General features: G+C 39.9%; 1 protein-coding gene across 2 annotated transcripts in view; it reads right to left on the bottom strand.

Moving 5' to 3' along the window:
* The window catches only part of SMOC2 (SPARC related modular calcium binding 2), a 214,715-nt gene that overhangs the window by 42,350 nt on the left and 158,351 nt on the right, over positions 1-14,014 (bottom strand). For both annotated transcript variants that reach the window (XM_014527099.2, XM_014527095.2), the window contains exon 9: positions 6,829-6,911. In XM_014527099.2, coding sequence (XP_014382585.1) covers positions 6,829-6,911 — 83 coding nt within the window. The remainder of the gene's footprint in view (positions 1-6,828; positions 6,912-14,014) is intronic.

Below are 14,014 nucleotides of genomic sequence, written 5' to 3' on the forward strand. Positions count from 1 at the left end.
TTAAATGTCCAAATTGAGAATCCAGAATCTAACCTGTGAGAGGAAGTAGCATATATAGATATTTTAATAGTCTGAATCCCTCTTTATAAGACTTCAACTGAACCCTCATACTAAAAACTAAACATTTGTGGTGCCAGTGAAGCTACTTCTGCCTAAAGAGAAATATTGATCTTTCTTGAGAAGTGTCATACAATACTTCTTTCCTGCTAACCTGATGCCACATCAGGATGCAACAGTCTAGTGATGGCCTTCAAGAGCACTATGGAATAGTCAGGAAGGGCAAAAATACTGAGTGAAATTCTTCTCTTGTCTACAGCAACATAAATCTAGAGTAATTCCAGTGATGTTAACAAGTTACTCCGGATTTCTTCTGGTGTAACTGAGAGCAGCATCTGGCTCTAGGGCAATATTTAGAAATGAAGAATTAAATTAAAATATTAAGGGAGAATTCAAAGGGTTACTTCTGGGATTTTAGCACATGGATTTACTATATCTGCACACACGTTTAAGCCAGTAGATTGTATTACAACTTCAGTGTACTATGAAAAGTGATTTTCAAACAAAAATCTCCTCCCAAATTAACCCTGGATTTGAGAGAAAGTATCATGTCTACAGGAGCTTTAAAAACATACTGTATTAAAGAAAAGAAAAATTTAAACAAACCAAAATTAAATGTAAACAACATTAATGGTCTGAACTAAAGCCACAAAACCATAGGCACTCAAATTTAAGACTGCAAATCCATTTTGACATGGTGTCCCTAGTTCATGCCAGTGAACTTATTTCTGCCTTGCATCAAAATAATGGCACTTCCAGCTAAGAAAAATAGTGCTGGGGAAAATGATGTATCCTATGACGCACCCACTTGTTTTTCATGTTTCTGGTGTTCACCACTTTATGACAGGGGGTCTCAACCTTCTTAGACTCAAGGCACCCCTTGTTTGGCTTGAAGTACACCTCAATTAACTCAAGGCAACCCTTGGAAAATGCCAGCTCTTCACTCATTTTTTACTACAGAAAATACTAGTACAATTCTTCTCTTACAAAGAACTCAGAAAGACCACAACAACTCTGAATATTTTTAATGCTACGAATTCTTATTTGAAATCTGTGGGCTCATTTTGTGAATCTTGTCTGTACATCTTAGACCACTCAGACCCATCTATGGTACCACACACCACACATGCAAACTTTCCCTGCACTGCTACCTTGCAGCTGGGTGCATTTTCTTGATCCTGGGAGATGCTGGGGTAAAAAAACCCATGCCAAAAAAAAAGTGGGGTGGTGCACATGGCGGCAGCACATGCCACCCAAAACTGGAGCCTGGGCTGTCAGAGCTATGCTCCGGCTGCTGGCCAGGCTTCCTGCCACAGCTGCAGCCCCAGAAGGCCCCCAGGCTCCCAGGTAAGGCTGCCAGAGCCAGCACACTTGCTGGCCCCAGCCTCCCCTACCCTATCTGGGGTAACCTGGTGCACACTGGAAAGCGTGTGGCACAGGCGTTCCCAGAGGACAAGGCATGTTGCTGCTACTTGTTCCTGGGAAGACAAACATGCATGCTCATCTAGATGCACCCCTACAGTGCTAACATGGAGTGGTGCCTTGTGGAACCCCTGAAAGAATCTCATAGTATCCCAGGGAGCCGGGGCACCCTGGTTGAGAATCACAGTTTTATGAGAAGTCAAACTTTCTCACAGAAAGCAGAAGCATTGATGTTTTTTGTTCTCATGGAAAATTTTTGACCAGCTATGTTTAGACATGTCTTTCACACCATTGTGTATTGCATTTCTAGCTACTGAGTGTCTGGCTGGGGTACAGTGTTGGTGGTTAAGGTGTCATGCTATGGCTTCAGAGATGTGAACTCAAGCTGCGCTCTAGATATGAATGCTGAAGGCTTCCCTCCTTCCTGCTTCCTCAACTCTAAATGGATATCTAATTTTTTCAGGCTAGGGAGTCAAAAGTGGCTGTATATGATCCTAGCCACATCATGGCCTCGAGTGCCTTCACCATGCTAGGCCTAAGAGGGCATGTGATGTTTTCACACAAAGCAAAATTCTCTCCTGTATAGAGGACCACTATAAGGGCTATATATATCTCACATTAGTGATATAGAATGTGTAACAAGATAAAACTGACATAAGATTAAGCCTGGCAGATAAAAAAACAAAAACTATGCATTTCAAATTTGGATTCTTTATAAAGTTATTTAAAATGAAAAGCCATCCCCACTTTGGCAATGACCATGGCATTGCTATGAAAAATGAACACTCAGTTGCCATGTGAACAGGTTACATCCTGACCGGGCTAGCAAATACTTCAGTGAAACACAGCATAACTGCTTCACACATGCTACCCCTTGAGTCAGGTGTAAGATTGCCAACTGAGAGCATTACTTTGTAATTTTTCGCTTCATTGCTGAAGTTTTTCTTGGATGTTTGTCCATGTAAACATGCACAATGTCACAAACATCTCCCTGTTTTAAAAGCCCAGAATGTCTGGAGTGACAGAATATCATACAACTTGTTCAAACAGCTTCACAACAGCTCAAACCATTCAGCTGGCTGTGTCCCAGCCTTGTTCTCTCAGCCATGTTCTGATGCATGTCTAGCTACCCAGAGGCAGGTCCTGCTTTGGAACACAGAGCCAGCAGGGAAGTCAGCAGGTGACAGGGTACCTGAAGGAAACCTCAAGGCTGGACAGCATGGCTAGTTAAAATAATTTACCAATTTTGTATTTTTCAATCCATCACGATTTTAAAGATAAATATTAAGTGCAAGTTCCTCATTTTCCAGTGTCTATCAAAATATGTATATGGGATTCCTACTTCTGCACAGCAAAACAGAAAATAATCTAAATGTAAAATCAGCATTATGCCTGCATAAACTTCTAAGTGAATGAGGGTCTAGAGCCTAATTATCTAGCTTCCTGGAGAAATGCCCTAATCATTCAATTACGGGGGCTAAAATAAAGTAGGGACCTTTGCCTCACTCTAATATCCATTATTTGTGGGTTTCTGGCTGGCTGTGTGTTGGGGACTTAAGCACAGGTATGTATCTACAATAGGCATGTGTATGTAGCTCTGTAACCACCTAGCCAATGCACAGCCTACTGCACCTGTTTATATGTCCACAATGCATGGGAAGTTGAATTGCTACCTTCACTTATGTCCAAAAAACTACCATACAGATGCACAAAGGGAAGCAGTATTCCATCCTGAATTTTTTAAGTAGACTCAGAAATATTTAGCATTCGAGAATCTTCCAACAGGAGCACATATTCATTCCTGATATTAAAATATTGGGCCAGTTCTTTGCTGAACAGCACAGATTAGAACAAAGGATCATATAAAATGCGACACCTAGAAAGACTATCTTGGTGATTGGACAGGGGATGAGGAAAAGAGTAGATAGTAGAACATGAAGCTTAGGGCATTGACTAACTCTGCCTTTAGGCCAGTAGAAGTTCACATTTATTCCATGAAGTTGGGGCTCACTTTCAGGAATTTTAACATAAATAACAAGAAAAACAATATGGGAAAAGCAAAAACAAAAACAAATAAAAAAGCCAGAAAGCCATAGATCAAAATAGTATAAAGTATTTGGAAATCAAAGGGCATTTAAGGGTAAGCAGCATAAATATAGGAGAACAAATTAGTGTCACATGTAATAATTCTTAATAATTATGAGCTCATACTTCAGCTGTGGTTTGCTGGATTAAAGCTGATATAGTATAAAATCCTGCAGAGGGGAAAGAGAAAAATCAAAAAAGCATTACTATACTAATCCCAAATTAAATTACCAGGTGGGAGTTTACAGCATGGAAAGCTCTATTTAATGATTTTTCTGGCATAATGTTCCCAACTGGTCAACTCTTTATTTCAGCACTACATAAAAACACTATTAGTTTGGGTGCGGAAAAGAAGTGTGAAAGCTGGCAGCATCTCTTCCCTGCCTCACACCATCCACCAGAAGTTTTTTCAAAAATGTTTGCAGCAGGTAAGAATGAGAAGAGGCCATGATGCTTAAAAATAAATAGGAGAAAAGCAGCAGTCAGCTGTGTCAGTCTGAAGTCAAGCAGAACACAGGACAGGGTGGCACTTTAAGGGCACTTACATGCAAGGAGCCTCCTTCAATGTGCTGGAAATCCAGTGTGTTGGAGCAGACTCGATTAATCAAGTCTGCTGGAGCATGTAAATTGATGCACTCTGGCAGACTTGTGTGCCACGTGTATCAGTGGCACAGCATGGCTCCACACTGAGAAAATGGCAATGGTGCACTTTGAACTAAAATGTGTTCAATGCGCTTTAGTTTAAAGTGCACCGCTGCCATTTTCTCAGCATGGAGGCACACTGCGCCGCTGATACATGTGCTCCCAATGTAGTGCTGGGTGCTTTTAATTAGAGCAGCTCGCTAACTAAAAGCACCGGGCACTAGGTCAGGGGCACATGTAAAAATGCTCTTAGGGACTAACTGGTTCAGGAAGCTTCCACAGGTAACAACCTACTTTGTCAGACACTATGAAACTGTCATAGCACTGATGAGGTAGGTTGTTGCCTATGAAAGCTCATGGCTTTATGAACTGGATAGTTTTTAAGTTGTCACCCTGCTCTACATTCTGCTGGAACTAAATAGGAAATAATTTCTTCAGCCACAGCCATCCAAAAATAAATTCTTTACAGATGGACACATATACTGACACCAACCCCCTTCACCCCCCACTAAGCAAGCAAGGTTTACTCTGAGAAGCAGAAAAATGTGAGAGAATATTACATCTTGTTTAATTGATTGACAGTTATATACACATTATGGTTATGGGTAGTAGATATATTTGCATATTTGATCACATTCCCATTAAAATCAATGGATAATCTTCTTTGCCTTTGAGAAGAGCACAATTTATTCCTGGCAAAATCACTGATGCAGTGGAATTCTATTAGGGTGAATTTGGAACTATGAGTAAAATTCACCACTCTGAGGGTCAGCTCCAGGCCAGTGTATCACTTCAGTTGCATATGAGTCCTATTTGAGAACTTGGGCTGAATTTCACCTTATATGATCAACTAAATTCCACAGCTGCAAAACAGGCATGTGGGATTCATTTTATAAAGAGCAAGGGTGTTCTCTTAAGAGTTAGGAACTTCATACTCTCAGCTCAGTTTTCAGTGCATGTAAACTCTTGTACCCTGTGTCTATTGCACATATGTTAAAAGAGCATACATTACAGTTAGGAACACAGAATTGGAAAGGATCTCTTGATTGCTTGAGTCCAGTCTTATGCTCTTGCAGGCACCCATAATCTTTCATAAATTAATCAAGCACCATCTAAAACAGTGGTTCTCAACATTTTTAGAGGCAAAGCACCCCTTGATATACTCAGGACTCCTGTCACGGGACTCGAAACGCTCCTTGCAAAATGTCGACTCTTCGTTTTTGCTTGATTTTTGACTACAGAAAAATAATGAAGCAATTCTTCTGTCGCAAAGAACTCAGAAAGACCATGGCAGGTCAGGGTGTTTTTAACATGGATTCCTTTCTGAAATTTCTGGGTTTACCTTGTGAATCATTTTTGCACACCTACAGTGCTAACATGGTACGGCAGCCTGTAGCATCCTTGAAAGGATCTCAAGGCATCCCAGGGGCACCCCATGTGGCACCCTGGTTGAGAATCAGAGATCTAAAAACTAGTTGGTGATTTGCCCCATTACTCTTAATGGGAAAGATATTGCAGAACCACACTGGTTAGAAACCTTTTTCTGTTTTCCAGATGAAGTCTGTTCATGGACAGTTTATACCCACCTGTTCTTTGGTCAATATTGTCACCTAGCTTCAATAGTTCTTTCCCTGCCCTGGTATTTTGCTTTCTAATATATTTATTGAAAGAAGCCGTATCCCTTCTCACCCCTAATTTTCCTAGGCTAAATAAACCAAGTTCTTTTAACCTCATCTTGTAAAACAGGCTTTCCATTCTCTTGCTCATCCTGGCAGTCCTTCTATACACCTGTTCCAGCTCAGCATCTTTCTTGATCACAGGTAAGTAGAATTGTACACAATATTCCAGATAACGTCTCACCAGAGATGTGCTGAATGGCACTAATATTTCCTTATCTTTGCTAAAAATACTTCTAATATATCCTAGGATCACATTTGGCTTTTTCATGGCCACACCACATTGGTGACTCACACGCATCCGGTGACTGACTTTTTTCCGTAAAGAACATATCATATAATTATATATAGTACAATAATATATAGTTTGCATTTGTTGTTTCTATTTCTTTTCAAATTATACTTTGCAATTCAATCTGCTTTATAGACAGGCAGTATTAATATATTCCTTACTCAGGAAAAGCTTCAAAACTGCATGTCATGCTTAGGTCAGAAGTTCCTAGAAATTCTCTGTATTCCTGAGCTGAAACATTTCCCACAGTACATAAAAATCCCCCACTTTATTTGCTTATTTCTGATTCTCACTTTTCACAATTTCTTTCAGCTGTAATTGAAATTACTAAACCTTTTGTGTAGAACTTGCATTATACAAATACAATAAACCACTGATCCTGAATTAATGGCAAAGCTTCTGATGATTTCCATGTCGGCAGGATCAGAACCTGAGAAATTAAGTCTCACTACTTTTTACAACATGATCACACCCTTATTTAAAGAGTGTGGAATTCAAGTTTTTACTGTACGACTTCAATCAATAGCAAACAAACCTAGCTACATCCAAGTCTTTTTGCTTTTAGCTGTGAGCAAAAATATTCTTTTCCAAGTTATTGTAGTGAACAAACAAAACGCTGGAACATAGGAAGCAAAATTTATCTATTATTCTGACCTTGAAGCTGGCGTCCCTTGTACAAATCCTTTGTTTTGGTTGGATGTGCTCTGGCAGTGTTATCACACTGAGGTTGTTCATACCTGCAGGGCAAACAGAGAGAAAAGATAAAAGGAAGTGAAGTCAACTTAATTGAAAATTCTCTTTCTCTCAAACCCTTTATGGTCACACTGAAATTATATCTCTTTTACTCAGGGTGGCTACATAAGTTTGTCCTTAATACACTCATACTCAAAAATGAACAAATACAAAACAATATGCATTTTTTTTCAAAGATGTCAAACCTTATTGCAACCATTAACAAATTAAGCAACAGGAAAGCATTCCTGAGCACACTGTACAGAGATAATAACCAAGGAACAAGGAAACTGAAAAAAAATGTTGAAAAACCAATAAAAAAAGATATCAAAAATTAGATTCCTCCCACCTAACAAAATTTTGAGGTAAAAAGCTATAATAAACCATGTAACATTGCAGGCATGAAGCTCTTGACAAACAACCCCACCCAAACTGATACTGTATTGAATTAATATTACAGTACCAAAATTGTAAGTTACTGTATCATTGCTGGAACAAATATTAGCTTATGTAAGAAAGTCTAACCACTAACAACTAACATTTTGACCACAGCAAAAGCTGGATGGGGATTCTGGAGAAGCAGGAGACAGATGGTTTGAACTGGGGAGTGGAACAGACCAAGCCTTCATGGGTTGCTTGATTCATTCAAGTCACTATCTTTATTCTTTGCTTCTTTCTACCTACAAACAGACGCTGTCTTTGTCGCGGGATCAACTGTGCCAGAATGTTTCTCAGCACAGCTGATCAGGTTGATTAACAGGTAAAGAAGTTGCCTAGGGCCATTTTCCCACAGGATCATGCCCCTGCCACTCCTGGGTGTTCAGCAGTTTGAACCTGCAGAACAATGGCTCCAGATACCATGCCCTGATCTGGGGAACCCTATGGGGGTCCTTTGATCTGCACTATGAAACGCACACCCTGAAGTTGCCTGCTCAAGGCAGCTGGAGATCGTGGACAGCCCTGAGCTGTGGGGATCACACCATTAGTGAACATGGTCTTCACAATAAGGTGCAATGAACTTTTAGCAGGCATCTTTGTGCAAACATTTTTGGGCACCTTGGGCATGACAAGGGGAAAGGATGTCTGTTTGTTTGCGTTCAATGCTGCCATCAATTTTTTTCTGGTGCAGCAAGGGCAGTGTCTGTTTCCAGCCTGTAAGAAATATAATTAAGCCACATCTGTTAGTCACAACTGGTAACAAGAAGCCCTGCTTTGCTTGCATCTCTGCTACAAGTAGCTCTAGCCAACGACACTGACTGCTCTATACCTCCCACTCTCTCCCATAAGGGATGCCATCTGCAAGATAATCTATTTGGTATCTAGCAACATAATCTCTAATGTTAATTGCAATGTAAGGTATATTTTGTTACCTCCTGCTTTTATTGTCAAACTATTGGCACAGTCACAGTACACGTGGCCTGCACTGTAGGGTATATGTTGATGTTTTGGATGCCAAGAATATTTTGACCAACTATATAGCTGGAAGAGCTGTTAGACAAGCTTTTGAGCAACAATACTCCCCCTCATTTGTGCCCCCAAACTTGTCTAACAGCTCTCTTTCAGGTCCAATAAAAGATATTACCAAACAAATCTTGGTTTTTGCATATTCTCTGAATCATCGCAACTGCAACAGCACTGCAACAGTACTACACAGTAATCAATTATTAGCAAAACTACTCCCAGTAAATCCCTTCCAGGTTTTGCACTCAGGCCAGATTAGGGAGTCATGCTGTGACAATCTTCATCCAACACAGTTATGATCAACAATGAATCCACTATATGAATCTTACTATTGAGTCTTGGGCTAGGCACAAACATTACACATAAACCAGTTTAAGTGATCAGAACAGGTTAATTAGGTTGGCTAAGAGATAAATCTAATTAACTGACAGGCAGTATTGTGTGGCTGTAACTATGCTACTAGAGGGATCATATACAGAGCTAGCTAAGGTACCTCTGCAGCATACCTGATTAAAGGAAAGCTTGGCTCCGGGGCTGTGCTAAAAGCAAGGTGAGGGTGGAGGAAGATGGGAGCCATAGGGATGGGGTGACTGGAAGATCAAAAGCTCTGAAAACCAGTGACTTAGTAGAGTTTATTATGCTGGGAGCCATTTACAGGCCAAATTAGCCCAGGACCAACAGAGCAGAATGCCACCCTCTCAATCCTCCATTCCCAGCTGTATTGAATTAAACCAGGCATAGTGAGGGACTGAGCACACCTGACTTAATCACTTCTCTCCTTAACTCTTCCTAAGAGATATTTACATTCTTAAATCCTTACATTCAGTCTAAAGGCCTGCCTGGGGGCAACCTCTCAAGATTCTTAACCAAAACTCTGGGATAACTGAAGAAATACATAACATAATTCTGCATTATCCCTTTTGATCCTCCTTTTAGTTTCTTAATATTTTACACCTGCTTGCACTTACTTTGCCCAGGTATACATTACAGAACAGGGGACATAGTAATCAATCATTAGCAAAACTACTCCCAATAAATCCCTTCCAGGTTTTGCACTCAGGCCAGATTAGGGAGTCGTGCTGTGACAATATTCATCCAACACAGTTATGATCAACAATGAATCCACTATATGAATCTTACTATTGAATCTTGGGCTAGGCACAAGCATTACACATAAACCAGTTTAAGTGATCAGAAACTGGTTTAAATCTGTAACAGAACAGATGTTTAGTGCACATAAACCAGTCTGGAAATGGCTGAAACCAGTTATAGATAAACCTGGTTGAATGTAGTATCTGAGTTAACTGGTTTGGGTCAAACTGGTTTATGCACTGTCTGTCTCAGACCCCTTGCTAGTTTAAAATAAATCAGACTCTCCCAGCATCCCAGCATGCTCTCTGATCCACAGGGCTGGCCCCTCCCCTCTGCCCCCTGGATGCAGCTCCAGCAGCAACTGCAGGCTGTTCAGCCCTCTGCCCCTCACCACCTGCTGCTAAGCAGTAATTCCCCCCTCCCCTCTGCCTTGTGGAGAGGTGTCTGTGGATTAGCTATCAGACCACATGCTGGCTAGGGTCCCTGCTGAATCAACAGGCAAAATCAACAGGTAGCTGGTAATATCCCTGTGTTGTTTTCTTAACGGGGTGATAAACACTGAGTTAGGGGTGATAAACCCTCTTATCAATTCCCTGCTGGGCTAAAGGAGCCTGGCCATGAACTGTCCCCCCACCCCTTCAGTTTAGTGTTATGCAAGGAAAGGAAGGGCTGCTCTAGCACCCCCCGACTTCTAGCCTGAGCCACTGCAGGCATGTGCTTGCATTTCTGGGATGTCTGTCTAGTTACAAAACTGATTTAGCCTAGCCAGGTTAGACTAACCTGCAAAGATTGAATCAATTCAGGCCCAGGCTTTTTGAATGTCTGTCCCTAGCCTTGATGTCTATGTTTGAGAAGCAATGAGGACCTGTGTAGGAATACACCCAGTCAGTGAAATACTAAACAAGGAAAGAATTTCTACTGGGAAAGCTACATGTGCTGGGGGTGCATAACCATATGTTTGGGTCTACAAATCTGACCAGATACCCTGCAAGAATTGAATATTCAAACTTTGTGCTGTTGTTACCTTTTGGTTTGAAGGAAAGGTTGGCTATACTGTGGACTTCACAAAAAAAGTTACTTTATTTGCAGCTTCATAGGATATATATTCCTAGCAGAGCATTCTTTAGGCTTCAGTTACAGTTGCCTGTTTTTTGCATAACAAAACTGGCCTGCATCTCTGTTGCCTTGCACATTGTATAGTTAATTATACATGTGGAAAGTGGACAGTAAAGCACTAATAATACAAAATACTTGCATTTTACATATCTTTTGGATTGGGATACAAATTTGCAAATTGCAAGGCAAAGGAAAATCAGGTCTTCTGCCTCTCTGCTTTAAGAATGTGATTTCATCACTGTAATATATTTTCATTAAAGATGAAACACAGCCAAGAAGTTCATCCATAGGCTTTACATAAACTGATCTTTCTCTTCTTCTCTCTCACCACGCTTTAACTGTTTAAGTGCCCTTGAAATTGTAACAAGTAAAAGCTCACTTATACTTATCACACTACATCTACCTTGTTCATATGCTCTCCCTGAAAGCATCTTGTGCTGCCACTGTTGGAGACAAAATACAGAACCAGATGCCATGGACTATTGGTCTGACCCAGTACAGCACTTTTTATATTCTTATGTTCTTACACAGTGTAAGAAAATGGGGTTCTGAGCATGACATTGGCTGTAGATTTTGTACTGATATCAGATTTGATTCACTACAAGTTACTGTGAGATTTAGAATCTCTTCAAAAATGACAATTCAAGAAATGTGAGCTGAGACAAAAAAGATGGTTCCTTTACTGCTGAGTTTTTACTAATTAATCAGGTGGAATGATGCCTGGCAGACAGTAACAATGCAAGCTCCCCTGGGACCAAAATTTCTCCAACAGTTTAAAAAGCCAGCTTTTCACAAACATGCAGTACATATGGAAGGTGGCTTCAGATCTATGCGGTGTAATATAGCACACAAAAAATGAACACTGCCTATTTGGTGATACTGTTACAACTGCTTAGCTTCCCACTTGTATTGGTTTTCATAGGTGGCTTAAAAGGGGATGAAGGGTGATAGGGACTATACCAACGCAATCTAGTCTAATGATTTCATTTTAGGCATTCAACAGTTTGCTTCTCATGCAAATTCTACTAAAATCAAATCATTCTGACGTCAAAGGATTCTGGCTTGTTTTATTACAAAACTGCATAAGCATATCTGATGGAAGGCAGTAACTTTTGCCTTTAACTAAACCCAAATGATTATTTATTTGAGCTCATAAGAATTTGGTAAAACATTTCTCCATGTTGTTTTATTTCCTAGAAATCACTAGAATTTACTGTATTTTTTCACATACCACACACGCCAAAATAAGCTGGCACTTTGTTTTTGGAAGGTAGAACATGGACAAAGAGATTTTTTTCGAGAGTCATGGTTGACTCCTCCATGGTTGTGCTCTAGGCACAAACTACCGTGTTAACCTCTGACAGCTGCTGAGGAATTAGTATCAATTTTTGTCTACTTAACCAGTTCCTTAGTGGTTGTGAGAGGGCTAATACTGGACTCTTCTCCAGCCCAGCAAACAGCAGGGGTGATGTGGCATTTAATCACAGTGTCTCCATGCTTCTATTCCTCCATGCTTCTATTCCATCAAAGAAAAAAACATTTTTTCACACGTAAGACCTATGTCTGAATTCTGAAAGTGTGTCCCAATTCTGTGAGTGTGGTATGTGAATATATATAAAAATAACAGGTTACTTTTTTCTATTTTTATTTGTATAACCCTATAGAATTGAATAAAGATACATATCTCTGTTATGCAATTCTACAGGATGCCCCATAGAGGCATTTAATTTTCTATTAAATGTTACAGGATTTTAGAATAATTTCAGTAGATTTTCACTACATTTCCATATAGTCATAATGGTTTCACTGCTACAACATTCTGTAGGACTGTAGGGCAATTTTTTCATTTTCTTGCTCTACTCTATCCCTTGGTTTTGACTGGCACTTGGAGGAAGAGCAAGAGTGGCCACGATTTAAAAAACCGCACCAAACAAACAGCATTTGTAGCAGTCACCCAGGGCATATGAGAACATCTCAGTTTTTACCCCTAGTCAATGGGTGTGTGATGAGTGGCTTACACTAATAATTTAATGGCTCCAACTGTGCATAACTACAGTAAAATAGGGGGGGAACATCTTTTTGTGCTACTTCCAACATGTTCTTAGATTTTTCAGCACCATTTATTGATTAAAAAACTCCTCTGTGCTTGTCTGATTTGAATTTACAAAGCCTATATAACTTCATGCAACTATAATCTAGTTGTAAGAGCTGCTTATAACAAGCTATAATAAGCAAAAACAGTTTATGCTGTTAGAACATAAAAATCATAAGCAGGCCTCATTCTTGCAACACCTTTCCATGAAGGTAGTTCCATGGACTTCAGTCGGGATATGAGTAAATTTAAGCACACATGTAAGCGTTTTAAGGATTAATGCCAAAGATTGCAATGCCAAGGCATAATGAAGCTATATATAAGAGCTGCTCAGCCTCCACCTGAAAATTCTGTTATTTTTGACAATTTAGATACCATTCATCTCCTTATTTTTCTGTTTTTAAAGGGAACATAGTAAAGTTAAACATCCAAAAAACATTATTTGTGCTACCAATAATATCTTAGGAGACAAAATTAAAGAGGTTTTGCATTCCTCCCCCTCCCCCCGCCCCCCCAAATCTAGCATGTTTTCCATCTTTTGTTGGGCTATCTGTTTAATTATTGCATTTCACTCAGCTTGACAAAGAAATAAGATTAGGGTCTGTCTCTGGGAAATTTTACTTTCTGGTTCTCTTGGCCTAGCTCAAAGCTGCTTTGTTTGAATTTACAGCGCTTTGGGGAAAAACTTAAATTGTAAAGAGCAAGCAAGCATGCCATTTCTTATTGGGCATGTCCTTACACACTTACCACTCCTAAGACTGGAACTCTTTAATATTATATATGGTTGCTCACATTTTTGGGAATACTAAGTGAACAGCTCCTATGATTTCACAAAAAATTGCTGTATTAGAAGCATCAAAATCCTGCCATACTCTGCTGTTATTCTACTCATAAGAACAATTAATATTTTTTTGACCCTTAATTACAGGGCAGAAGGGTTTTTTTTCCCCCTTCAGTGCTTAATTTACCTTAACCTTGTCTAATGAAAATGTTTTGAGCTGTCCAATGGCCTATCAGATATTGTCCTGGAAGCTTCAATGAAGTTTCATTGTCATGTAAGTGTGTGTACCCTGTGAATGAGAAAGGAACCTTTTCCTAGAACAATGGGAATAGAAGTTGCTTTGATAGCAAGGTTAGCATTCGGATACCTGATGGATGACCTCTTCAACCAGCCAAGAAAACAGTGAAAGAGAAATCTCTGAGCAGTGCATACTAATGCAGTATCTGGCAAGCAGCCTGATCCCTGATTAATCTGATACCCCACTCTGCATTTTCCCCTGGTTATTATTAGTGCTTTGTGCCTAAACTTTCTCCTTTGGCATCCAGACTTTTAGCCTATTGGCTCAA

The sequence above is a fragment of the Alligator sinensis genome, unplaced genomic scaffold, assembly GCF_000455745.1.
Source record: "Alligator sinensis unplaced genomic scaffold, ASM45574v1 scaffold448_1, whole genome shotgun sequence".
Lineage (NCBI taxonomy): Eukaryota > Metazoa > Chordata > Crocodylia > Alligatoridae > Alligator > Alligator sinensis.